At 53.1% G+C, this 27,482-nt stretch overlaps 1 protein-coding gene across 2 annotated transcripts in view; it reads left to right on the forward strand.

The window, feature by feature from the left end:
* Positions 1-27,482, forward strand: part of CMIP (c-Maf inducing protein) — a 198,206-nt gene that overhangs the window by 125,171 nt on the left and 45,553 nt on the right. For both annotated transcript variants that reach the window (XM_054697019.1, XM_037516223.2), the window contains one exon: positions 6,120-6,170. In XM_054697019.1, the coding sequence (XP_054552994.1) occupies positions 6,120-6,170 (51 nt within the window). The remainder of the gene's footprint in view (positions 1-6,119; positions 6,171-27,482) is intronic.

Raw genomic sequence — 27,482 nt, forward strand, 5'->3', positions numbered from 1 at the left:
TGAGGTCCACACACCGCTTGAGGGTCAGCTGGATCTTTGGCTTCGGTAGTATCCAGGTTCACATGACAGGACCCAGAGCTGCAGCAAGAAGGAACGGCCTTCCCTGCTCCCTGCTCTGGTAGGAGGGCAACCGGGCCAAGAAGCAGTGGCTGTGCCAGGGGGCAACATGACTACAGGCCCTTAAGTTGGGGAGGGGTGGATGCTTGAACTCAGGTTTGTCCCTACAGCAGCTACTAGCCACACGGGGTTGTTTGCATTTAATCTGAACTTGCTAAAAATCCAGTTAAGAATCAGCTCCTCAGCGCCACCAGCCATGTTGGAATCGCTCACTAGCCAGGCTCTGCTCATGGCGACCCTGTTGGACGTCCAGATAGAGGACGTTTCCAGCACGTCCTAAAGTTAGGCAGGGCTGGACCCAGAACCTTTGGTTTGATCTCCTGCTTCATCGACCCCTTCCCACGGGAAATAGCTCGAGCACGCAGGTCTTTAGCATTTCTAAGTAGGGCCCCTTCCTGTCATGGGGGTACAGCTGCTTTCTCCTTAGGGCCAGTGTTGAGGAGGCGGCCCGGGTCCCCACACTAGCCTGCCTGCTCTCTCTTCTCTCTTTTTCTCCGTGTGAGTCTGTTTTCCTCAGTCTCACGTTCTTTCTCCTCGTTCCCCGTCCTTCCTCCTTTTTCTCTTTTTATCTCCTGCTCTTTCTGTTTGGCTCCCTGCTTCTCGGACAGCTTCTCTTTCTCCACACTGCTCCCCTGCACCTCTCTGTGTATCTCCCCTTCCCCCCATCCCTTCCTCCTCCTCTCTCTCCCTGTCTTACTCTCCCGGACCTGCTCACAAAGCTGCTTTGTGAGAACTGGCTGCTGCCCTACTCCCTGTGCGAGCCACCCCACCCAAGCTCAAGGAAGGTGGACATGCGCTTGTGCACACGAGCCTACAGCAGCTACTAGCCACACAGGGTTGTTTGCAACCATGCCGGACACGCCAAGCATTCAGCCAGCAGGTCAAATGGCCAGACAGCAGGGGCCCAGCCTCCCAGTAAGGGTCCAGTTGGTGGCTTCTAGACCCTTGGTGCCTTTCTGTTTGGGCCCCCCTAATGCCATGTCATTAGAATCCCCGGTTGCAGAAAGGACCTAGTTACCTTCTTTCCTATCTTAGTGTCCTTTCTGCTGGTGTTTCATTCTGAGGAGGCTGACACACAAGTACATGCCAGTGTAATGGAAGCATCCTGGGGGCTCCCTGGGGCTGGTCCCGGGGGAGCGCTGATATTGGAGTGCTGGTGGAGCGGATCCTCTTCTGGGGTTTCTCCTCCATCTGTGAGAACTGGACAGAGCCCACTGCTCCCTAATGCAAGGCCTCAGCTAGGCAACAGCAAGGAGAACCTCCCTCCCAAGAGCCTCTGCGTCGGCCTGGGCCTGTTTCTGACACCAGCTCACTCATCCATTGGCGCTCCCGAAAGTCCCTCAGGAGGCTGGACAACTGTTTACCCCCAATACTGGCAGCAGGGCAGGGACAGGGCGGGTTCCCTTCTTACTGGAAGCCGGAGAGAAAGAGCTTTCCTGTCTGCAAAGCACGTGCTGTTTTTTCCCTCAGAAGTGGGGCCGGTGAAGGAGAACTTGGGAACAGTCACCCACAGAGCACCCCTGGCTGTTTTTCTCACCTCTCAGACAATACAACAATGAGAGAGAACTTGGCAACTTTCGAAGAGGAAATTAAGCACAGTTTGCCTGGAACCAGGCCCTTTTGGTATTCGGTGTTCAAAAGATTTATCACTGGGAGTAGAGGGCGCCCAGCCGGAGCAGCCTGCTGCTCCCGAGGGCTCTTTTCCCACGCTGGAGCCCCATCTCCCGAGCCACCCCGAGGACTCCAAGCTGTGCCCCTTGTCCCGTGGGGCTGGGTAGTCCTGCCCCCGTGGCCACAAGGCCGCTTGTGGACCCTTCCCCTCTTCCCAGCCAGACACAGCCCAGACCACTCTCCCTTTCCTGGGAAGAGGCTCAGAGGTGTCGGTGCTGGGGTTCCGGACATCACCAGCAGCCTCTGTTCTTCTTCACAACCAGACAAGCTGAAGGAAGGAGCAGCCACTGCCTCCCTCCCTTGTCCCAATCTGGCTCTGTCGCTGAGAAAGAAGCAGCCATGGGGGAGTGGTGGCTGTACCCAGGCAGCTCCCCCTCTCCCAGTGGGAAGGTCTGGCCACCCTCCTCTTGTCGGGGCAGGGCCCCCTGGTGATTGGAACAGGTGCCATGCTCAGCGCAGCGCTTTCAGATTCCCCAGCCCAGTTTCTGGGAGCAATAAGGTGCTCAGGTATGTTGCCTTCATGTTCCAGGCTGGACAGTGGAGAGCAGGGCAGGGTCCTACCTGAGTTCCAGCCCAGCCCTACCAGGCGCCCCTCAGGTAACTGTGGCAGTGGGACAAACCTCTCAGGGCCTTATTTTCTTTGTCTGTGAGCCAGACCATCAATACCTGTCTCCTTGAGGATCAGCAATACTACGTGCAACTACTTAGCACTGTGCCTGGGACGTAGTAGATGTCTGGGAAAAGACTGCCATGGTAACTTCTAGAAACCTAGTCAAATACAACTTGTGAAGAGAAGGCATCAGGGATAAATAGTTGTTTTCTTTAATGAGCAGAATGGATGTAGCAAAGCTCATTCCTTCCTTCCTTCCTTCCTTCCGTGTATCTGCCTACCTATCCATCCACTCAGTCACCGATGGAACAAATCAGCCAGTCTTTCAGTTACCAAACATTTCTCCTGGTTTTGTGGACATAGTGGTGAGTAAGTCAGTCTTGATCCCTGACCTCACAGAGCCAACAGCCTGGAGAGGAAGAGCAAAGAAGCGAGTGATCACAGGACAGTATACTCTATTAGATGTGGCACCGTCACCTGCTGTGGGCACGACGGGGAGGCACCACCGAGACAGACGTTCTAGAGACTGGGCATTTCAGGTGAAGGCCATTCACTCCCTGAGAGAAGCTTGTGAGAAGACCAGGCTAGGCCAGCTTATATGCTATGGTGACAAGCAGCCTGAGGTCTGCATGGCTTAAAGCAGTAGGATTATTTCTCTCTCGGACTATGTGCCCTCACAGCTGGGAGCTAGGTCAGCTGGTGGAGCACAGCTCACCTGGGATGTTTCTCGCCACCAGGGCAAGGCAGGGGACCTGCTCGGGGTACACTGGCTTTTAAAGCCAGTGGGTGACTTTAAGTGACCCTGTCACATTCCTCATGTTTCACTGCCCAACGCAGTCCAGCCCTGTGCCAGAGAAGAGCTGGGAACTCTGGGGCCTTGATGGGACCATGGCAAGCTGGGCCTCAGTTTCCTTATCAGAAACAAGGAAGAAGGGGCCAGTTGGATCAAGCAGATCCAGCCTGTGCTCAGTGGTAACTTCTGAAACTGCCTGCACCTCTGATACCCCCTGGGCAGTGGGGCACTCTGTGAACTCTGAGCCTCAGTTTCCTCATCTGTGAGATGAGGGTGCACACGTGCTGAGCATGTGCACAGCGATGCGAGGTGCCTGGTAAGCAGCACCAGTGTGTTGGGGACCTATGCGCGGGCTCTCAGCTAGTCCTGTGCAGCTCAGAGAGCGGCTTCCTGAGCCCGGGTCATAGGTGGGCCGTCCAAAGTCTCACAGCTGTTTCCAGCTGTTCCCCTGAATCCAAACTTGCGGTCTTTCAGGAATGCTATGCTGACCTCCCAGGCATTGAGACACTCATGGGGAGGATGGGAACAGCCAGGAAGCCCGGATGTGACTGGGTGAGGACACTTGCCCTCTCTCACATGAGAGAAGACAGAAATGCAGGTTGTTCTGCTTGAAAGGTTCAGTTAAGAGCGGCAGTGACAAAGGCAGGTGAGAGAGGGTAGAAGTCTCAGGGGAAGCCCTCCTCCCCTCTAGACAGCAAGAACCACCCAAAGGCAAGACACCCCGGTCCCAACTGAGACCTAAGGCCCCAGCCCAGTGGGGCTTGGGGAGCGTACAGGACATGGATTGAGTTGTCCCTGCTCAGCCGCAAGCTGGACAAACTGACCAAGGTCTGAGCAGACCTCCTGGTGTGTGAGCTCTGGGAGAAGGGTGTGTGGGGCTCCTGTGAGCTGGAACAGCTGCAGGGAGAGTGCTTCGGAAGCTCCGTGTGGGACCAACCACCACAGTCCACACGCTGTGATCAGGGCTTGTTGCCCTCCGGAGAGCCTGCTGTCACTTATCTGTCAGCACACCGGGCTGTGGCTGCCGCTGGAACTGCACACTGCTTGTCCAGAGTACGCGTGTGGCCGGCGCTGCGCTGAGTAAGCACTTTACATGGATTATCTCATTGTTTGGGATCACCCGTCTCCCTGAGCACGGAATATATTCTTCATCCTAATGAACAAGAATCATCATGAGACCACAGAGCTAGGTCAGCACTGACAGGAGGTGACCCAGCTGTGGGCCCTCCGGGTGCAAACAACAGACTCGCCACTGCCCTCACCACCCCAGGCAGGTGACACTAGTGTAGTGTCATCAGGGAACATGCTCTGGATCACATGACTAGCCCCTGGTGGAGCTGGGACTTGAACCCACCTGTTGAGACTCCCCGTGCAATATCGCGGTGATTTGCTGGGGGCGTCCTCCAGACTGCGCCCCACTCAGGGCACAGGCCCACGCAGCCTGGCCCCAGGGGCTAGTGGTCTGCTCAGGGTCTGAATCGAGTCTCTGAACCCCCCACCCAGCCGGTTCCCAACGTGCTGGCCACGGGCAGGACTGGTGCATTTATTGAAGTCGGAGATTTCCCCAGATGCTGGAGAGCGTCTGGTGTTTCATGGCTGATGTGGGTGCGACGACAGGGGTGGTAATCTGTAAGACCGAGGTCTCCTCGAATGAGGGAAACTCCAGGTTGTGCACTGGCATGGATGAGTGTGGTTGTATGGGGGGAGACAAGAAGCAGACGCTGTGCTTGGAGAGGAGCACTGGCCTTTATGAGGTCCCTTTGCCATCAGAATCAGGGTCCTATGGAACAGAGGGCTTTGGGGCCAGGCAGGATGGATGCTGCTGGCCCACCCTTGGGAGAGGTCAGTGGGAGTGTTGAGATGCCTGAAGCATGTGAGCCAGACTTCCTGGGCTCCAGCCCTGTGCTCATGCCTGCTGCCTATGAGGAAGGTGAGAAAGGTGATACCTCCCGGGTGGGCCTTGGTTTCTTTTTTGGCACTGCAGGGCTCACCATGCTGGTGGTACCAGCTTCACAAGGTGGCTGGCAAAGCAGAAGGAGCCGGCCCACACATAGGGCCTAGCACTGTATCCGGTGCTTATCAGGTATATGGTAAACGTTGCCCTCCCCATCAGTAAATCTGCTAGAACCAGGGCTGAGAGCCACAGGAGCCATCTTGGAGTCAGCAGAGGCTTCCTGGGCTCACGTCTCCCCCGAGTGGAATCTGGGGTGATGCGGGGAGAACAGGAGTAATGGCATCTGCATCTCTGGCCAACTGCTGAGTGGCACCCCTGCTGGATTGGGCTTAGTGTCTCCATTTTATAGATGAGGACATCGAGACTGAGTTGCCCGGTCTCCAGGTTAGGGTGGCATGGATTGCCAAAAGCTTTCCTCCCCACTGTGATTTTTAACTTGGCTCTGCCTGAGTTCAAGGCTGGGAGCTTCCCACCGTGACTTTCTGCAGTTGGTAGGAGGCGGTGAGATCTTGAGGTCTTGGTGTCTCCCTCTGTGAAATGGGCACTGTGGAACCCACCTCACAGGGCTGTGTGAGGGCTGACGGGAGAAGGTGTGGAAAATAAACACCAACAGCAGTGAGTGGCACATGGGAGACACCCAGACAGCGCCCACCATCATGAAGCCTCTTCCCCGTTCACCTGGCCCTCTGCCACCTAATGATTTGTGTGCAGATAAAGCTCTGCTAGTCAGCACACCCAGTAACATAAAAGTGGGTGGTGGTGTCTTGTGCCAGAGGAGCCCCCTGGTTGCCCCTTCCATGTTGGTTTTGCACACAATGTATTCAGCTCAGCAAGTCCCCTCTTAAGGTCAGGCAGAGAAACAGGGCAGCCCCCCATAGGAAAGAGCAGGCTGGGGCTCACGGGCCAATCTGAAAAATGCTCTGAAATGTTCCAGCCAGTGACCAGGCCTTGTTGTCCTGTTCTTGTCATTGTAGGCTGCCAACAGCTACCTGCGAGACCAGTGGTTCCATTCCCTGCAGTGGAAGGTAAGTCCCAACTCGCTTGCTCTGGGCTTAGGGCAGCCGTGTGCTCAAAGCCTACTGCTTCTTGGGTGCCCCAGCGCCCTGAGGTCTGCTGCTTGGCTCTGTTTGTTGCTCATGAGCCTTACAGCTGCCGTGCTATTACATGAGGAGCTGGGGGAGGCAGGGCTGGGGGCTCAAGATGTTGGGGTGAAGGTAACTTTTGAGGATGGTACCAAAGGGACATTTACCAGAGATTCCAAAGCCACCATTTCCTTGGCCTTCACCTCCTTTCTGTTGCCCCGTTCTTTGGCCAGTTCAGCTCTGCTTTGGATGGTGCAGAACCCCTTGGCACATGCAGGAAATTAGTCTCCCACTGATCACTTTAAGGCCCAGGGACCACACCAGTTGAGAAGGGCCCTCCCAGCACCCCCAGGAACCCACGTTCTCCGTACAGGGAGGGTACAGGTAGCTTCTCCTCTCCCCTTGCCTCCCTGTCTCTCCTGCCTGCTCATCTTTGAGTGAGGACAAGCCGTGACAGGCCTGCAGCCTCATGGAGCCAGCAGGGAGTGGCTGGTGTGACCTTCACAGTAAGCTGGAGAGCCTTGGAGGAGGAGCGGCCTGCCCTGGACAGGGTTTAGGGCCATGGTCCACTTTGGGCTGACCAAGGGACACTCCAAATTCCTCTTCTGTTTGGGAGGTGGGGGGACCCTTGTCACAGCTAGATGGAAGACAGAACTACAACCCCAGAAAATTGAATCCTGGTCCCAAAGAAGGCCTCCCCTTTCCAGACAGCTGCCGGTCCCCTCGCTTTGTCCCCAGAGGCAAAGCATTAAGACTGCTCAGGGAAAGAACTAGAATTTATCATGCCCTGCTGTATGTCGGCGCTGGAGGAGGCTTGCCCTCACCAGTGCCCTGTAAGGCTCTCATTCCATACGGGGAAGATGAAGCTCAGCCTGGAGCTCACATGCCCATGGCTGGTACAGGGCCGAGGCAAGATACAAATCCATGTCCTTCGGAAAGTATGTAGGCTCCAAAGGTGAGGTAGCGCATGCCTGCCCGTGGAATCAGTAGGTGATGTGAGAACTCAATTTCTGCAGGGAATTTGTGCCTAATGCCTAATTCTCTATGGCCAGGAGTATCCTTGGACAGGCAAGACATACATCAAGACCTACTGGGGGCCATCTGGGAGTTAAATGTCAGAGTAGTTGAGTGGAAGGGAGGAAAATGCAGTGGTGGTGGTCAGGGAAGACTGCCTGAAAGAAGAGGCCATTTCATTGCCGTGGACAACAGCTGCTTAGTCTGCCCCCTTCTCTCTGAATGTGTTCCCCATGTGAGTCCTCCATGAGCGATTGTCTTGCCTGTTTCTTAGCTCAGGAAGGGGCCAAATTGACTTGGAGCATTGCCTACCTGGCAGGCTGGGAAAAATAACTCATTGGAAAGGTGACCAAGATCAGTGTCAAGCAGGGGAGGCTGTCCCCAGCGGGGCTCCAGAGAGCTCTGCTCTCTGCCTTCCTGGTTGCCATGGCCCATGGGAACATGTAAAGGGTGATTGAGATGGTGGGCGTAGAAAGTTGTATTTTGGGAGTCATCAACTGGAAATATGTTTTAAAAGTTACAAACTTGTAATGGATTGCATAGGAGGAAACAATACTTCACTGAGCAAACACAGAATCAGGGATCCCTGGGCTTCTGTCAGTCTCATGAAGACCTAGATATCAGCACATCATTTTAGGGGCATTCCATTTGGTTAGTTGTGAAATTTGATCAGTTAAATTTTATTTTTTATTTTTTAAAAATAGATTTTATTTTTATATTCCCCATACAATTACAACCCCCTTATTTTGACCCCAATCCCTCCCCTCCCCGCCTCCCGCCCCCCATAAGTGTCTCTGGTTCATAGATTTTTTTTTTTTATTTTGATTTTCACTTTCTTCTAGTTATTCATTTTCCCGGTCCCTTATTTAAGTTTTCTAGATTCCTGCTATGAGTGAGACCATCCGGTATTTTTCTTTTTCTTTCTGGCTTATTTCGCTGAGCATGATCCCTTCCAGCGCCATCCATGTTGCTGCAAATTGCATGTGCTTATCTTTTTTGAATGCTGAGTAATATTCCATGGTGTATATGTACCACATCTTCTTGATCCAGTCATCTATTTTGGGGCATTTGGGTTGTTTCCAAAGCTTAGCCATTGTAAACAGTGTTGCTAATCAGTTAAATTTTAAGAAACGAAAGCATCCAGGAAACCCAAGAAAGGGGTGTCAGGGACTGGTAGGTGCCAGGCAGTGTGCAGTGTGCTGGCCCTTTTGCCTGGTGAGAGGGTGACTTTGTTCTTACTATAGAAGCATTAGCTTGTGACCTATAGCACAGGTAAGATACGACAGTTTTTCCCTTTTGACTTTTGCACCCCACCCATAATTTAGGTATGCTGCCACCAGGTGGCAGTGTAGCTTGCGTTGGCAACTTGACTTTGTACCTGTGACTTCGCCACCCAGTTTGGTTGAGACTGGTGGAGGCATGCTCTCCTTCCTATTAAATGGCAAGGAAGCATTCATTAGGTGTTTTGGAGTAACTGCCCAATAACAAAAGAAGCTGAAGGGCCAGGATTCGAATTTTGGTTCTATAACTGCCACGTCTGTGGCATAGCAAGTGTTCTTTAATTCACGTGTAATTATTGAGTATCTGCAAAACACCAGGCATGGCTAGGCACTTTCCTGTTCACTGTCATTCAGTTAGTAAGGGAACTGAGGCTCAGGGAGGTCTAGTGACTGGCCCATTGTCACACAGCAGATCTCAATGTGGATCTGTGGGGCTGCCCTGCTCCTGTTTAACCCAGATGGGCCCTAGTCTGAGCTTTGGACTCTTTAGCCCACTCAGGCTGTGACCCTCTGCTTCTCCCGATACAGCCACTCTCCTTATTTACAACCAACCATGATGAGTCTTTCCTTTTGGCTTTTCTGTAACTGGAAAAAAAAAGTCAATAGAACATCAAAATTAAGGACTTGAGAAATCCCACAACCTCAGCTTCAATTTTTTAATTCTTTAAAGCTTGTCATGTTATCCCCAATGTATATTTGCATGTTGTGGCTGCGGCGCACGTACAGAGCCCAGGCTTCCATTGTGACGGATGCTGCCTCTCGGAGACTGTGTTCCTGTGGATTGCGTTTTGATCAAGCTGTGTTGGCGTCTCTAGGGCATTCTCAACAGGGACCTTGTCGCCCCTGAGGGAGCCAGAATTGGTTCTTTAAAAACCCGAAGTTATTACAATAGCATGTGGTCTTCCAAAGTTCAACCCTACTCAAAGAAATCTTATTCAGTATTTCATCTCAAAGGGAGGAGGGAGGAGGGCAAATAAGGGGGGAATGTGGGGAGTGGTGGGGGTCAGTGGTTGGGGGGGAACTCATGAAAAAAGGGTTGAGAAGTGTGGGATCTGCCTCACGTAGTGCTGTGGGACCCTGCAGGGTCTGCAGGAGTCCACCTTACATTGTGTTGCTCTCACTGTCTCTTCCATCCGGGGCTTCTGCCTGTCTGAATGGCCTCTATCAGAATTCCAGTGGTTCTCGTGCCTTAACAGCCCCACTGGGCATTTCCTCTGTGCTGGGCACCGTTTAAGCATGGTCTCATCTCACCCAACAGGTTTTGTTGTCAACGACTTCAGTAGGTGAAGAGATTTGAGTCACTTGTCTAAGGTGCCAAGACCACCCAGAAGAGCAGTGGGGTTTGACCCTCACACCCCAGCCCCTGCCGCCCCTTCCTGCACCTCTCTCTGGGCAGCCCTGCTCTTCCTTCCCAGCTCAACTGGAGCAGCACGCTATCCTGAGGGCTCCCTGGGGAGGCTAGCCCTGTTTGGTTTTGGTGGTTCGGCCCCTGGGGCCAATTCCTGGGAGTATGGAAGCATAAACAGTTGTACTGAGTTAATGAGGCTTCATCTCTGACTCAGCGATGCACCTCAGAGGCCAGGTCCTGCGAGGACAGGCCTGCTTGTGTGTACAGGGCCGTGAGGGACAGGCGTGTTTGGGTGGACAGGGAAGTCGACAGGCCCTGAGGCCCTCCTGGGAATCACACCCCAGGCTCAGCAAGGAACCTTAGGACAAAAGCCACACCTTCTTTGAATAGCCAGCACTGGCGGTGCCTGCAGCTCTGAACAGGGGCCATTTCACTTCCTGAGTGGAGTTCCTCAGGCCGTTGCACAGAAGTCTTGAAAACCAAGATGATTTTGTCCCAGGGGATGCCGGGACACTACTCATACTGAGAGCGGCCAAGGGGACGAACCAAGTGCTGGGGGCCAGAAGCAGCTGCAGGGGACCCAAGGGGCTGGCCTGGCTCCTGTTCGAGGCTGCAGCACGGGGACATGCTGGGCTCCGGGAGCAGCCCAGCCCAGGTCTGCGTCCTCTCTGGCCGCCTGCCCTGGCCCTCCCTGGATGGCCGCAGCCTCGGAGTCTCCCCTGTCTAGGGCCCTGCCTCCTCTGGACAGTGTAGGGGATGGGAGTGTGGTGTGTGCCTGTGAATGTGCCCGTTCTGGGTGTGTTGTGCCTGGGGTGCGTTACTTTGGGTGCCAAGTTTCTCTTCCGTGAACTGGGGTGGATCGGAACTTTGTTGTCATGGACATTGCTGTTGCCCCTGGAGCACCAGCAAGTCCCTGCGGGAGTGAGAGTGAGCACTGTGTAGTGTCAACCGTCACATGCAGCCCCTCCCAACTTCCTTAACAGGCCTCTGCTGACCCTCCCTGCCCCCCACAGCAGGGAAGCCTGTTCTGTGGGCAGAGCCCACACCCAGGCACAGTCAGACTCAGGGTGCCCAATGCACAGGGGAATAACCAGAGGCTTAGGTCCGGAAGCCTAGGCTGTCTTCCTTGGGCCTCCCCTGGGAAGGCTGGATCCTTTAACCTCATCCCTGCATAGGAGGCTGGTGCCAGGATTCCTGGGGAGTCTGTTTAGAGAGACAAAAGACCCTTGTGCATTGATGGCTCTTTCCTGGGGGAGGGATGCTGGGGGAGGATGAGGCCCTCCAGGAGGTGTGGCCACCCTAACCCTGACCTCCTCCTGCACCCACTGCCCTCTCTCCTCATGGCCTGGGAGCCAAGGAGGGTGGGAGGACCTCTTCTAGTCCGGCAGCTGTGGACTCTGAACTCCCCACTCTATCCCAGTGCAAATCAGCCTCAAAACCTTCGACCTTCCCTCTGCATAGAGCCGCAGGTGGCTGTCACCACCCACGATGGGGTGCCAGTGTCTGGTCCCAGCACCCCATTGAATGCTCAGCCCTGTGACAGGCCTGGTGCTCCCTGTCCTCCCGTCACAGATGTGTCGATCCACATGATGGTCAAACCATTTGCTCAAGGTCACACAACTGTTAACATGGCAGAGCTGAGGTTTGACCACAAGTCTGGCAGAGTCAGAACTTGGGAACTGGATCCCTAGGAATGTGGGTATGTGTGCACCCACATCCACGTGTGATGGGTCCCCACACTTGGGAGCTCGTGCTTCCTATTCACCTCCTCATTTCCTTCTGTTCTTGTGACTCGCATGTGGATGACCTTGGTGTTTTTGTGTCTTGAGGCATTTCATGAGAGCTTTATGCTTTTCTCAAGTCTCACGGGCCTCTCCACAAGGGCCCTGTGCTCTCACTCTGACTTGGCACCCCTGTAACTCTGGCCAGGAACTGTTGGCCCTACCTGTCCCCTCTGTGCACAGCCGTCTGTCAAACCACCTGTGTACAGGCTCTGTAAGCTCAAGCTCAGCACCAACCAGCTTCCACATCTTTCCCAAATTCACACCTGCCGAGCCGCATCCTCTCCAGCACCGAGGCCTGGCCTTCCCCCTGACTCCGCTTTGTGCTGGCTGCCGGTGTAGCCCTGGCAGCGCTCACCACTCTGACCAGGATGACCTTTTGTCTGCTGGGAAGATAATGACCCCTGTGTCACCCTTCACCACTTCCTCAGCACCTCACCACTCTCCCCCCTTGTCTCCCTCCCCTGTCTTGCTCTGCCTTTTTATAACAATCATGAAAACAACTCAACAACCACATCAATAATGACAGCTGCTCCACTCTTGCTGCTCCGCTCCTGTGTTCCTGACCCTATGGCTGAGTCCCTCTTACCAGTGCCATTCCCAGCTTCCTCTATCTGACCCAGGCAGGGGCACAACCATCCTGTTGGCTGGTTTAAAGCCTGTGTGTGGGCCTACGTGCAAAGGTTGTGGATCATTTGCCAAAGGGCTCACTCCAGTTGGCCTTGAAGGCTATCTGTTTTTCTCAATTGCATGTTGGGACTATGCAAGCTTTTACTCTTTTTGAATTACTTTTGTAGGGCAGATTTCCAAAACAGTGGTTCCTGAGCAGAGACTACGGATGTTTCTGATTGGTCTTAACCACATTTTGCCATTTTGTTCTCCAGAGAGTAGTTTCTGCAATGCTTAAAAGGGGATGTACCAGACCACCTGGAACAAAACCTGGCTCCACCACCCACAGGCAGTGTGAACTTGGTCTAGTTACTTTCCTGTCTGGGTCTCCTTTTCCTCCCAAATAAAATGCAACTCATATTAAGACCATGCTCATTAGGCTCTTGAGGGAGATTAAATGGGTTAATAGTCATTTGCCATGTGAATAAGTACTGGATCAGTGGTGATTTTTACTCTTCTTTAATGATCAAGGTAACTGTTTTCCTCTGTGTAGTGGTTCTAGAAAACAGGTCTAGAAGAAGGGAGGCGCATGCCTAGCATGCATGCCACCAACCTCCTGTGAGCCCATGTAGGCATCACTAATCAATCACTGAACGTTTTCCCCCTGAGGCTGAATTCTTCTCTGCATAGCCCTGCCAGTTGACCTGAGGTAACAGAGGGAGTGAGAGGTTCCTGCCACCCTACTTTAGTGACCCTTTGAACCTGTGGAGCATTGAGTGCCATTGGGAATCCCTGTCCAGTCCCTAGGGCTCTGACCAGTGCCACTTTGGACTTGTTCTTGGGATCCTTATCAAGCTTCCCTTTGTCCAGTTCTCCTCTGCCTGGGATGTCATAATGTCAAGTGTCTTGCCCCTGAGAAGGAAGTTAGGATAGGGAGGTAGGATAGTGGGCAGGAGTTTCCCGCAGTCCTCGTACAACCCTTGGCCACAGGTCTGCATCAGCCAGGTTGAAACGGCAGCAGTTCTGTTCAGATTAATTTTCTGGCACTTGGTCAAAGAGGGCTTTGTGGCCTCCTAAGAGGGGATCAGAGGGATTCTGTGGAGAACTGTGTAAGGAGGGACTTTCCCTTCCAGGCAGGGGGCCCTTCTCTGTCCAAGACTTCAGGAGGGGGTCCTCTGAGGGAGGTACAGCCAGTGGTGTTGATGCGCTGAGCCCAAGAACAGAGCCCCTTACAGAGCCGGCCATCCAGGCCACTTCTCCAGTTCTAGTGCTCAGCAGAACCCAGGGGAGGTCCCTGGGGCTCAGGCTGCTGGTCCCCCTGGGAGGGCCACAGTCTCTAGTGCCTCCCAGCTCCAGCCCCAGTGGGTCATCGGGAACCCTGTAACTAATAACAAGGGGAACTTCAGGGATTGAAACTAACAAGTGGCAGAGGGCTGTGCAACCTTGGGGAGGAGAGCTGAACTCCTGTGGACTTTCCAGTTGAGAGAGAGAACAATTAGATACCTACTAATGTGAAGAGCTATTCTGGGGGACTCTGTGTGTGATCTCTTGAAATCTCTAGGTTTGATGAAATTGCTCTTGAAGGGGGAGCACTGGTCCCAACCTCAAAGGTAGACCTGGTGAGCTGCACCTGAGCCCAGGGTGGGGTCTCCCAGCCAGCCTCCTGCCTGGGGGGGGGCCTTTTGGCTTCTTTCAGAGGGAGGCAGCTCCAGGAGAGGGTGGGGCATGGAAGGAGGGCAGCCCTGTGGCTGAGCCCACCCAAGCAGAGAAGGGCCAACAGTGTGTCTCCATTTTTCCCAACTGGTGCTCCCTGGGTTAGACACAGCGCATTCTGGTTTTTCGTTTGTTTGTTTGCTTGTTTTAATAAACTTCTATGAAGGATAATACACATATAGGGTAGTGCTAGATGAATTCTCAGAATTCCCCACAGGTTTAATCCCAGTAACCAACACCCAGGTTGAGAAACCTTCTGATGCCCCCTCAGGCACCAGTCCCTACACACCCCCCAGCCCTCCCCACAGGAGACCACCATCCTGCCATCCAGCTCTTAGATCTGTTTGCATAAATCTGAACTTGATATAAATAGAATCATATAGCTGGAACTCTATGGTGTTTGACCCCTTGGCTTCAAATTGAGTTGATAAGATTTCTTGTGGTGTCATGTGTGATACAATCTATACATCCCGTTGGCTGTTAGTTTGCTTACTGCTCTGGATAACTGCTTCCCGTTGAGGCCCTGTGGTGAGCAGCTGTTCACACCCTGCAGAGTGTGCACTTAGGAGTTCAATGGCTAGGTCTTAGGGCAAGCATGGCCCACAGCTTTCCAAGGTGGTTGTACCAGTTCATACACCCATCAGCAGCTTCCCAGAGGTCTAAAGCACAGGACACTTAGAAATCACACTTATCGGGCCTCCCCTGTGGCGCAGCGGGTTGAGCACTGCCCTGCAGAAGCTGTCTGCAGCCTCTGCGGCGCGGGTTCGATTCCTGGCCGGCCAGCAAGATAACCACACGGTGCAGCAGACCTCTCCTGCCTTGCCTGCTTCCCCTCAGCAGTGTCTTCGGTCTGTCTGCCTGTTCTGCTCCCCGCTCTGTCTCTGGCGAATTCTCTCACCCTCCCGCGCCTCTGACTATACCCCAGTTCTTCTATAAATAAATAATTTTTTTTAAAAAATCACACTTATTAGACTTTTTAATACTGAAAAGGACAAAAAAAAAAACTAAAAAAAAAAAAAAAAATCCCCACCATCCATAAACCTGTTAACGCATTGTAGATTTTATCAAGTAGAGGAAGAATTTACATATAAAAAAGTACATGGCATTCTCCTGAATAACCACCCAACTCCCTATCACCCCAGGAAATGCCCCCCTTTCCAGTCAGTCCCTCACTGTCCAGATAGCTGCTGTTAACACTTAAGAGAGAGAGCTTGAAAACACAGAGAAATGTAGCAGACAAGCCACCCCCTCCTCCAAGCCGGTTTTCCTGAGGCAGCCATGTTAGTCCCAGAGCGCCTTTCGGGGTTTGTGTGGATATTGCTTTTGAAACACCACAGGTTTTACTGCCCACACTGATCCTTGCTTCTTTTTCCTCTAGTGGTCTACGGTGGCCATCTCCACAGCACACACAATCAACTTCTGTTCAGAGGAGGGTCAAGCTGGATGGGGTTTAAAGCTTCCAACAAAACACACCTGGGGGAACTAGGTTTTTGCGAGAAAGGACCAGGAGGCCCAGGGTGGGGGGGGGCACCTACTTCCAATGAGCAGATGCAGCCCTAGGCCTTTGCTACCTACCCTGCCTGTTTTGGAGCCCGTACCACAACCTGGAGCCGGCAGCTGAATGGAGTAGAGGTGCTGGACTGTCACCCTGTCCCAGCACCAGGCCCCCTGGCCAGAGGGCCGGCCTGGGCCTTGGGGACATCCAGGCTACCCCACCTGTCCTGTGTGAAGGGTGACCCTGGACTTCTGGCATAGCACGGGACAGCGGCTCTCAAGACAGCCCAAAAGAAGTGCGGTCTGTGGGTTGTTGTTTTTTCCCAGACAAGGAAGGGGGACCAGCGCCTCAGCATGTCATCCCACGCATGCTTTGATGGGGGCTGATGAGTCACTGAGCCATACAAGGAAGTTTTTTCACGTAAATGGTTTGCGGGTGAACTTATTTTCTGCCCGTTAAGGCAGAATTCTCTCTCTCTCTCTCTCTCTCTCTCTCTCTCTCTCTCTCTCTCTCTCTCGTTGAAAAGATAAATGTGAAGCCATGTCTTGACTAGCCAGCCCTTTTGTTCTGCTGCCATCTGCAGTGGGTCCCATTCTCAGCCAGCTGGGGAGCATCAAGCCCCCCAGGTAGGGAAGCTGGTCAGCTCAAGTGGGTCTGAGGCAGGTGGTGTAGCCTGCGAGGGAAGGTGACTACTATCTGTGTTTGCCTCCCAGGCTCCTGTTGTCTTGGAGACTAGGCCAAACAGACTCTGAAAAGAGCAGTTCCCGCCTGTCCCCACAGAGGAATTAGGTCCTCACCTCTCTTGGTGATCAGGAGATACCCAGCGGGGCACCAGCTCAACCTTCTGAATGGAAAGGTGTTGGGGACAGAGGCTAATTGACCAGGAGGAGAGGGCAAACCCTCTGCAGCCCAGTGACTGTCACCCAGACCCCACCCCCTGGGCAACCCCATGTCCTCTTAGAGCCAGACAATGTCACAGAAAACCCTAAAATGTATCCGAGGCCGCCTTTGCTGGAGGGGCCAGGCAGATGCCTAGATAAGACCCTTTGGCAGACAGGGGCAACTGTGAGTGTGACCTCTGTGCTGGAACAGATGCCAGAGAGGGTGTGGACCCTAAAAATCACACCCAGGAGGTCAGGGGCCACTTCAGCTTTGGCCAATGACGGCAGACACAAGCAGCCCTTTGGCGTTCATGGGCTTGCAAAGCCTTTGTCAACATTGTCAGTGTTGAATTCACCACTAGGATGGTCGTATGCTCCTCCCAGCCATAACAGACCCTGAGAGTGTGAGCCAGTAGTTCAGGGGTTCTCAAAGGAGGGTTCCTGGACCAGCAGCATCTAGTAAGTTTTACCTGGAAACTTACTAGAAGTACAAATCTCTGTCTCATAATCTTGACAACCCCCAGCTGTCTAGGACCACAGTTTGAGAGCCGCTGCAGTAGCATGAAAGAAGTGGAAAGAAGCTCAGGCATTTGCTAAACAGCTATTTTCCATCTGCTTCATCTGTATTAACCTGTTTAGGGATCAGCTCCCCATTTTACAGATGAGAAAACTGAGTGTGGCATTAAATAACTTTCCCATGTGTCAAGCTGAAATCCAGGCCCAGTCCAGGACTCCTTCTGTGTCCCGAGGCCCTGTTGCTGAGAGCTGGCAATGCAGACTGACAGCATCTGGGGCATTTGCATCGCTCTGCCGGCATCCACTGTACTCGTGCTGGTGGCTTAGAATTCGCCACCACCAGTACCCTCCAAGTCCTGCTCCTGGGCTCTGTCCTGGACTTCCCCCTGGCCAGCAGTGTGCTCAGCCTGCCGGTCTGAGGGGCCCTCCTCCTTGTCATGCCTGCCTCTCCACAAGACCCCCTCCTTGGGAAGTCATGTGTAGCCCACCCCTGCCTCGGGTCACCCGTCTGGACACGCACATTGGAGATCAGCTGTAAATTAAATTACCAGACAGCTGGGTCCTTTTTTCCAGGGCGCTTTAAATTCAGGCCCTTCGTAAGAGGCCGCCCAACCGGGAATGGGGACTTCCCAAACAAAGGGATGAACAGATCATCTGAACAGTCCTTTGAAGTGACACGAGCCCTAGATAAAGTTCTTAGTAAAATAAACTTGGGAAGCTCCATTGAGCTGCTACTGTCTTGAAGCTGAGTGAGGGAAATCCTTATTTGGGATTGAGGCTTCCCTTTATCAGGCCCCAAGGAAGCAGCCCTCTGTCCTCTGCCTTTCCAAGGAGCCACAGTCACTGGGGCAATACCTCCCACACAGCAGAGGCATTTTGAATTTATCTGGTGGGTTGCTGCTAATTGGGGTGGGGTGCTTTAACTTAGAAAATGGCCTCTCCCAGTAACGATTTACACAAGCCCCTGCTGCTGTCTTTTGGATCTGCTCTAGCTTTTGCACGGGGCTCCTGCACCAGTAAAGCCTTTTCCTAAACATTTATAAAGGTGCACCTCCCCCATGCCTTGAAAGCCCAGGCAGGATGGGTGGGCAGTGCTCTTGCAGTTCCTGGGGTTCTGGACCAGGGAGCTTCCCCAGGAGGACCTCTTCAACGCAGCACAGCCTGGGAAGGACCAGCTGCCCAGGCAGGAGGGGGACACCTTGCCACTGAGGTCGAGTGGTCACAGCAACTGTTGGCCGCTGCCAGGAGGGTCACTGAGAGCATTTGACAGACAGGGCTGAGGTCAGGCAGGGGAACTTCTGTTTGCTTCATCTTCTAAATGCATATGCTACCTTGGCCCAATGACATTGGGGTGGCTTATACAAACACACAGATGGGAAGATCCATACTGATTGATTTGCAGTGACTTCTTACTAGGTGTGCAGAGAGAAAAGCAAGATGCAGTAACCTCTGTTCAATGAGCTCCCCTTTTCATAAAACAACTGAGAACCACAAAATTCTCACTGTGTATATTTATGCTTGATTATACATGGCTGTGGAGGAAGCTTTCCAGCCAGCTGCCTGCTTTGTAAATAAAGGGATGGTGGGGGGGGGGCACCACCCCATCCATTCACACTACAACTGCAGAGCTGTGTGGCACAAAGGCCTCGGGGTTCTATCTATCCTTGCACAGAAAAGGCTTGCTGATCCCCAAAAGATCCTGATGGTAGCATGGATTCAAGGGGCAAGGATGGGTGCAAAGGCAAGATTAAAAGGCAAGTAAGCATGTACGCTGTGGCTTGAGATTCCATAACTTCTACACCGGTGTGTGTGAGCAGATGCACACGTGGCATAAAAAGAACCCAGGAAATGAGGGTTGGCAGAGTTTTTCAGTGAACAGGTATTATTTCAAAAATCAGATTATCTATTGGGTACTGAGAAGTCCAAAAAAATAGGGTTTCAGGAACCTTTCAGCCTTAAGACTTTGGATTCTGACCCATGTGAATTCTGTGGAAGGGAGGATACTACCTCTATGATCCCAATTTCTGAACGCTTTGGAGACTTTTTTCCCCTCTACTTTTTTTTTTTTTTAAATATTTTATTTATTTATTTGTTTGTTTGTTTGTTTATTTGTTTGTTTATTTATACAAGCACTGGGTACAGTCAGAAGCGCAGGAGGGTGAGAGAATTCACCAGAGCCAGAGTGGAGAGCAGAACAGGCAGACTGACGAAGTACACTGCTGAGGGGAGCAGCGGGCGGCAGGAGAGGTCTGCGCGCCATGTGGGACCCTCACCTGGCAGCCAGGGATCGAACCGGCACTGCAGAAGCTGCGGGCAGCTTTGCAACCCAGCGCTCAACCACTGCGCCACCGGGGAGGCCCTCCCTCTACTTTTTTTAATTAAATGTATAACACAGTGCCACCCCCACCCCCCACCATCACTTGGACATAGGATTTCAGTTACCCATAGACAACCAAAGTTCAAAAATATTACCTATACTAAGATATTTTGAGAGAGACCCCATTCCCATAACCCTGATTACAGTACACTGTTAGGATTGCTGTACTTTATTAACAGTTACTGTTAATTGCTCACTGTACCTAATTGATAAATTAAGCTTTACCATAGGGGCAATGTATAACAGACTCTATAGTGTTCGCTGATTTCTGCTGTTTGGGGCTTCCACTGGTGACTTAGAATGAATCCTCCACTCATGGCTGGTGGGGGGGGAGCTCCTGTACTTGGATATGACTTCCTGCAACAGCACAACACATGACAGATAAAACCGCTACCCCTCAGCCCCCTTGGCCCTCCCTGAAGCCACTTCCCTCTCCAAGGAGGACAGCCTGCATCAGCCCGATGCACACCCTCCCCTCCCCCGCCCTGGGTGTTGCATCTACATACGTGCATTATGTGTGAGTGTGTACGTGTGTGTGTGCACACCGTGTGCTGTGTGCTTTGGCTTCTCCACTCCGCAGTGTGTCGTGGGGCTGGAATCTGTGGCGCCCCTTCTTACTCTCCGCCTTTTCAGCTGTTGTCTGGTGCTGCACGTTGCCTCCGGCTGCAGTTTAAGAATTTCACTATTGGCGAACGTTCAGGAGGTTTTCTAGTTGACCTTATTTTTCTCAAAGGCTAACTGTCTTTAACTCATGTCCTGCCACACACAATAGCCACCATTGGTCAAACACTTAACCATTGCAGGATGTTCAGCCAGAAACAGCACGTTCTTGTCAACAGTTTTGAGAAGCTGGTGCTACTGTTCCCCCATTTTACAGATGAGAAAGCTATCCCCCATTTACAGATGAGAAAGCTATCCCCCATTTACAGATGAGAAAGCTAAGGCGCAGAAAGGTGGCATAACTTGCCTGAGGCTGCACAGCTTGTAAGTAGCACAATAGAAATACGGGTGGAGATGTGTCCACTCTTGGTTCATTATAATGCGCATGCCTGAGAAACAAAACGGGCCTTGCCTTTGCCTCTAAGTTCCCTCAAGCTTACAGGGCTGGTGGGGGAGGCAAGTAAAAAGGGGGCCATGGAGGTGTGATGTGTTGGGTGAGCTAAGCATGCATGGAAGGCCCCCACCCTCCCTAGGGTGCTGTGGTCAGGCTGGGGGGTGCCACAGTGAGGCTGCTGGATCCCAAGGCCAGGGGGCTGGGAAAGGTGGCATTTCCCTCCTGGGGCTGTTCACACTTGTGTTGGGATGGCTGTAACACCCCACAAGCTGGGTGGCTTAAAGCCTCACACCTTTACTCTCCCAGCTCTGCAGGACCACTTTTCCCTTCCATTCCTCCCTTTTCCAGTTCTCGCAGCTCTTTGGCCTGTGGTAGAATACCCCCAGCCTCTGCCTCCGTGTTCACACGGCACCATCTCTTCTGTCTGTTCTCAGTGTGCCTCTTAGCCGAGGTCCTCCTGCCCCTGCTGAGCCTCATGTGGGAAGGGAAAAACCCTCACACGTGCACATTGCCTGGGTATTTACAGGGTCCCTTGGATGGAACCAGCAGTGCTGACTCTTACCTGGGGCTTTCAAATACATCTTCATAAAAATCATGGTGAAATAAACATGAAATGTACCATTTTAACCATTTTTTAAGTGCAGTTCTGTGGCATTAAATACATTTACTTTGTTGGGAAACCTTTAACACCATTCATCCATCCATCTCTAGAATTTACCCATCTTCCTGATTGAAACCCTGTCCGGATCAAGCAAATGACCCCTCCCCCGGGCCTGGCACCCACTCTTCTGTCTCTGAATTTGATGTTCTCTGTCCCTCACATGAGTAGGATCTTAAGTATTTGCCTTTTTGTGGCTGGCTTATTTCACTTAGCCTGATGTCCTTCATCCATGTTATAGCAGATGTCAGAACTTCCTTTTTTATGGCTGAGTACTGTCCCATTGTGTGTCTGTTGCACGTTTGTTCATTCATCTGTTGATGGACACCTGGGCTGCGTCTGCCTTTTGACTACTCCAAATAATGCTGCTTATTAGAATTTAAATATATCTTAATTGGTGTTTAAAATATAGCAATGTTCCCCCAAATGTGGATGCCCAGACTCCACCCTACCTGCCTCCCTGCACCCATGTGATGAGATTGCCCTGAGTTTGGATTCTGGTGTTGAATACTGACAGCCCTCCAAGTGCTTCTGATGCATTGCAAGATTTCAAACCCCGAAACAGTGGTCTCAGGACAAGCACTGAGCATGGTGCTGGCTGTGGAAAGCCCTGGGTTGTCATCTGGCTGGTGGGGCTGCTGTCAGCGGGTGTGTGACCTTCATACAAGAGAGGGAGCTCCGTTTGCTCTGAGGCTGAGCCAGTGGCTCTTTGCCAAGGCCCCTAGGCCATCCTTTGCTGACGTCCTGCCTGAGTCCTCCTGGGAATTACCCTGCAGCGTCCCTGTGCCCCAGGTGACTCTTGTGACGTGATTGACGGTACAGGTGGCAGGAGTTCCCACTCAGCCTTTCCCAAGGTGGTAGGCCCAGGGGCTTCTGCACCAGGTCATAGGCTGGGACAGACAGGGAAAGTGAACACCCATATTTTTGCCCCTGGAGGGAGCAAGAAAGATTTTGAGGACAGGCTGGGCAAGGCTTGCTCAGGGGCACATTGTGCTATGTGCTCTCACACACTGGCCCTGTCACCCTTGGAAAGTAAGAGGTTGGAGCATCAGCCTGAATGGCTGAAGCACAGCCACTGGAAGCCAGGCTTCCTCTGTCAGGCCTTGCTTTGCCTCTTCCCAGCTGTGTGGGAGCACGCGCCGCCCCCCCCCCCGCCCCCTTATGGTGCTGTGGTCAGGCTGTGAAGCGCCTGCAGCCCGACCCTGGGCACGATCCACAGTGAGGCTGCTGGAGCCTAAGGCCAGAGGGCTGGGGAAGGTGGCATTTCCCTCCTTGCTCCCAAACAGATTTGTTTCTTGGGATTGCTGTAACAAATCAGCACAAACTAGGGGACTTAAAACAATAGTCCTGGAGCCAGGAGTCCAAAAGCAAGGTGTTGGCAGGCCACGTCCCTCCAGTGATACTCCGGTTGGTACTTTTCCATGTACTTCCCATGTGTACCTTCCCCTACAGCCCTCTGCTCCACCCTCTGTCTCCATCTTCACTGTCCTTCTCACGAGGGTAGGTATTTGCTTCATGTGGCCTTTTCATAAGGACATTAGTCATCAGGATCTCGGCCCACCTAATCCACTTTGGCCTCATCCTTAACTGGATATATCCGCAAAGACTCCGTTTCCAAGTATAGTCAGGCAGATGCCAGGGGTTAAGACTTGGCTATATCATTGGGGGTGGAGGGGCACAGTTTAGCCCACAGCACCAGCTGTGTGACCTCAGGCAAGGCATCAGTCCCTTGTGCCCTATTCTGTGCGTCAAACAGGTCGCTGTTATGAGTGGATTTTGCCAAGGTCACAGTGGGCCCCGAAGTGCCAGGTAAGATGTGGTCCCCAGTTGGGAGCCTGGCACCAAGGCCAGTTCATCTCCTCACCAAACAGATGCATTGTTGCCCAGGCAACCAGCTGATGCCCCAGAGACGGCGAAGCAGGACATTCACCCGAGTTCCCACTGTTTCCTTGGAAGCAGTAATGACTGCAGGGAGACCGCCTCCAGTGGGCACGTAGGGGTCTGAGTGCTCAGGCCCTGTCCTCTCTTTCAAACAAATTGCTGTCTCCCCAGGACCCAGCTTTCCCGGTGGATGTCAGCTGGGTGCCCTGCTTCAGCCTGTCTGGCACTACTGCTGGGTAGTGAGGAGACGAAACCCAATTCTCCAATTTCAAGGACTCCGCATGCGTTTCAGCAGGAGCTCGATCGAGCAGGCGCAGTGTCCATGGAGAGCCCTTGGCAGCATGCTGGTCAGGTGCTCAGCATCCAATGCTGGGCCTGGGTCCGAATCCAGCTCTGGTTCTCTCTACTATACACTCTAACCCCCTCGGCCTCTGTTTTCCCATCTATAGAACAGTCAGATTACCCGACTCACCTTATTGAGTGGCTGTGGGGACTAAAAACGTTGCTGTATTTTCTACAAAGTGCTTAAGCCCAGCACAGGGTCTATGGACTGTTCTCCAAAATTAGTCATTGTTAGGCTCGAGTGTCCCAGGCCCGAGCTGCCATGCAGGATGACTACCGAGCATGGCAGGCTCTGGGTAGTGGCAGCCAGCACTGCTGGCCTTGTGGTTTGGCTAGAGGGAGCTCAGACCCACCTTACCCTCTAGCCAGAGAGCACAGAGCCAGGGCCTGGATTGTGTCTCATTCAGGGTCCTTTCCTCCACTGTGGCCCCTCTGTAGAGTGCCTGCAGCAGGTGGCTGCTCACCTTGAAGACCCTGAGGCCCTGGAGGGTGTTCATTGATTAACCAATCTGTCAATCAGCTAGACCAACAGGTAACAGTTTACTAATTGTACTCGCCAACCTAGGGTCCTGGTAGAGTCTATGAGGGGCCCTGGAAGGTGATGGGCAGCTTTCAGGTTGAATGACCAAGAATTGAGGGCCAGATGGGTCTTTGGATGTTGTATCTGAAAGCAAAGTGATGGTGCCCTCGACCTTCTCGCACTATCAAGACTCACTAAGGCTGTGGATGTCAGGCCGCACCTCATGCCTCGCCATCCCTACCAGAGCCATTCAGGAGGACTAAAGAGGAGGCCAAAAGCACCCCTCATTTGAGTGTTGGGACCCTTAGGAGCACACTGGGTTAGATGGCGAAGTTCCTGGCGAGGACTGACATCCACAGCCCTGACGAGTCAAGGGCCTGGGTGTGGGAATCGGATGTGCAGGGAACACTTGAGACACCGCCCTATAGACCTTGGAGGACCAACGTGGGGGTGGGGCCCCATATGTGCTAGCCCCGGCAGAGAAGCATTGGCAAGGGAGGTGGGAAGAAGCAGCAAGCGTAGATGGTCCTGAGGAGCCGTGGTGACAGAGGACACTAGGACTTCAGAACAGCCCCGCGCAGCAGAAGCTGCTGTGGTGATGGAGCTGCTCTCTGCACCGTCCCATCCGGCCACCACTGGCCATGTGGGTTCTCGAGTGGCTGACATGTGGCTAGTGGGACTGGTGACCCAATTTTTTTGTAATGGTTCGGAGGTTTTTTTGTTCCCACGACTCTCACACCTTGGGAGCAGGTTCCCAAGCGCGCTGCTCTGGGCGGAGCAGGCTGGCGCTCCAGCTGAATTTGAGTACCTTTCTCTTTGACTTCCCTTTTCAGTTGTATTTCATTTTCATTCAGTGAAATGAAAGTGGCCACCTAGGGCTGGTGGCTTGTGTTCTGGTCAGCACAGCTCAGGATCCTGCAGCGCGAGGCAATTTAAAGCCAGGGCTTGTGGCTAGCTGAGCCTGCGCCCCTCCCCCTAGCCCGCGCTCAGGGGCTCGAGCAGCCTCTCCTCCGCTGACAGGTGGTGGGGAGCATGCGTATGCGAGCCTGAGCCCCGGAGGCTGCGGCAAGCCGCGGAGCAGCAGCCTCATCATCAGGAGGCGTGCTTCCAGCACCTTCTGAGTCACGCCTCTCCAGCGAGGGCCCCAGTGACAGCTCGTCTCCCGTGAAGGAGCCACAGGCTCTGCTTTCCGCGACCTACCGGAGAACTGGGTGTCTGTGGTTGCCACTGCTCTGGGAGCAGTTACCGGAGAGATGGCAGATGCTGCCCAGGTAACGAACCCTCCCTGACAAGCAGAGGGCGAGGACGGCAATGGAGTGACTGGCTCTTGCGCAAGGGAGGAGGCAGCGGGTGCTTCCTGCTGACTCTGGCGGTGGCTCTGTTGTTCGGGATCTGGGGGGGCTTAGTCACGGGTGCTGTGAGCCCTCCTAAGTCCTGCCTGCTCCACACCTCTCACTCCCAGGACTCGGTAGCTGGTAAGTATCACAGCTGTTTAGCCAGGCTCGGGGCTAGGCGCGTTGTATGGGATACGTGCTCATGGACTAGGCACGGCGGCGAGCCTAGCCTCCGACACTAGTTATTCCGTCCACATGGCAGATGAGGAAAGCGGGGAGGGAGTACTAGACTAAGTTCAGGAGGGCAGGCGCGCTCCGCTTGCTCTCCAGGGGTATCTTTGGGACTTCATACAGTGCCTGACACTTTGTAAGGGCTGGGTCCAGTAAATTGCGTTGGGTGATTGGATGGATGGGTGACTGAGTGGATGGGTGTATGCGTGAATGAATGGAAAGAGGCGAGTGGTGATTGGAGGGAAGAAGTGGATAAGAGGATGGATGATGGGTGAGTGGGCGAGTGGATGGACGGATGGGTGGGGGGTGGGTGGGTGGGTGGATGAAGTGCAGCTCAGATTGGAACTCAAGTCCTCTGACTGCAGTACCTGTGCTCTTAACCACTAAGCCATATTGCGAGTCTTTGTCTGATGTCCTCTTCCACCTGGCTAGGTGGGGATTATTTTTTTTTAATACCTTACTTGAAGCATTATTTTCATGGCAATAAATTCACCTACTCCAAGTGATCCAGTGACTTTCGCAGGCTTACAGAGTTGTGTGACCATCACTGCGTGCCGCTGTAGAATTTTTCTGTCATCCCCAAAGATGACTGATGTTTACTTGTCGGCTACACTCTGTTGCCACTCCCAAGCCCCAGCAGTAGCTGTTCTACTTTCTGTGCCTGTAGATTTGCCTTTTTCTAGACATTTCATATGAAAGGAATCCTGCAATATGTCTTTTGCATCTGTGGCCTTCGCCTACCATAATGTTTGTGAGGTTCATCCACATTGTACTTTGTGCGAGTAGTTCCATCCTTTTCACTGCCAAATACTATTCCGTCGTCTGCATCTACCATGTCTTGCTTAGTCACTGGTGGTAGTTGAACACTTGGGGCATCCCAGTCGGGCCATTATGAGTAATGCTGCTGTGGACATTCGTGTCTGTGTCTTTGTGTGTAGAGTCCATATTGATTTCTCTGGGGAAGACTTCTAGGAACAGAATTGCTACATGCTAAATTTACGTTTAATATTTTAAGAAGCTGTCAAAGTATTTTCCAATGGTGCTGTCCTCATTTACATTCCAATCAGCAGCACATGAGAATCCCAGCTTCACCGAGTCCTCGCCAGCACTGGGTGTCGTCTGTCTTCTTGACTCCAGCCAGCCTGGTGGGTGTGAGCGGGTGTGTGTGGGGGGCCGGGGGCGGGGGGTCTCTTGTGTTTGGCCTTTGTTTTCCTGTGACTTGAGAGGAGCAGCTTTTGGGTGTTCACTCCTAGGCTGCAGTTTGGCCTTTCTGCCCTGGGGTCAGCAAACATTTCTCTGAAGGGCCAGACTATATTTGGGTCTTTGTGGGCCACAGTCAATTTCTGTTGTGTAGCTTTTTTTTTTTTTTTCTTGAAAACCCTTTAATGATACCTAAGACCACTCTTGGCTTACTTGCACAAGCACAGGCCCACCTAGCTTTAAGCCACAGTTCCAAGGTCCTGGCAGAGGGGCAGGCAGCCCATGGAATCCCTGCAGGACATGGCCAGAGGCCCCCCACCTTCCTGATGAAGTGGGCTCGGTGGGAGGACCGCATTGCAGAGCTGAGGGCCAGACCCCCGGGGGTCAGGCTCCAGAGGCATCCCCAGTCCAGCCCCACACAATTCATCTCTTGACCAGCTCACTGGAGTTCCTGGGGTGAAGTGCTCACTTGTCACCCTGGCAGAGTAGCCTCCCTCTGCCCAGTGGCTACCCTATGACAGGGCCCAGGTCCTCTTTGGGAGCTAGCAGCCTGCCCACTCCCTATGACCACAGTGTCACAGCCCCACTGTCCACATGCTGCTCCCATGAGCCCCCACCCTCACCCCTACCCCCCAGCTCCTCCAGCTCTGGCACCTGGCCCTGACTCCCCAAGCCTTGTGGCTTGCCTAGGTCCTCCCCTCATGCCCCCAAGCTTTCTTAACTCCTTGTTCACACTGCCCCTCCTCCTCTCTGCAATGGCCCTGACCAGTGTGGCAGAAAGAGGGAGACCCCTGGGGTCAGCTGGCCCCCAATTTTGACTCCTGTATTGTCCCCTTTTAGCTGTGACAAGTCATGTGCTTCTCAGGCAGTGAAGGGGGTGCTGGAGACACGTAGTAAAAGCTGAAGCTGCTTCTGCCCCTCAGCATTGCTCAGCTCTGCAGGCTACACCACTCCCCTGAGAATGTGTAGTTGCCCCTGGCATGTTCTTTTCTGACTGTGGGAGCACTTTTGCCTGGGCCCT

The sequence above is a fragment of the Talpa occidentalis genome, unplaced genomic scaffold (assembly GCF_014898055.3).
Source record: "Talpa occidentalis isolate TD23 unplaced genomic scaffold, MPIMG_talOcc4v2.1 talOcc4.17, whole genome shotgun sequence".
Lineage (NCBI taxonomy): Eukaryota > Metazoa > Chordata > Mammalia > Eulipotyphla > Talpidae > Talpa > Talpa occidentalis.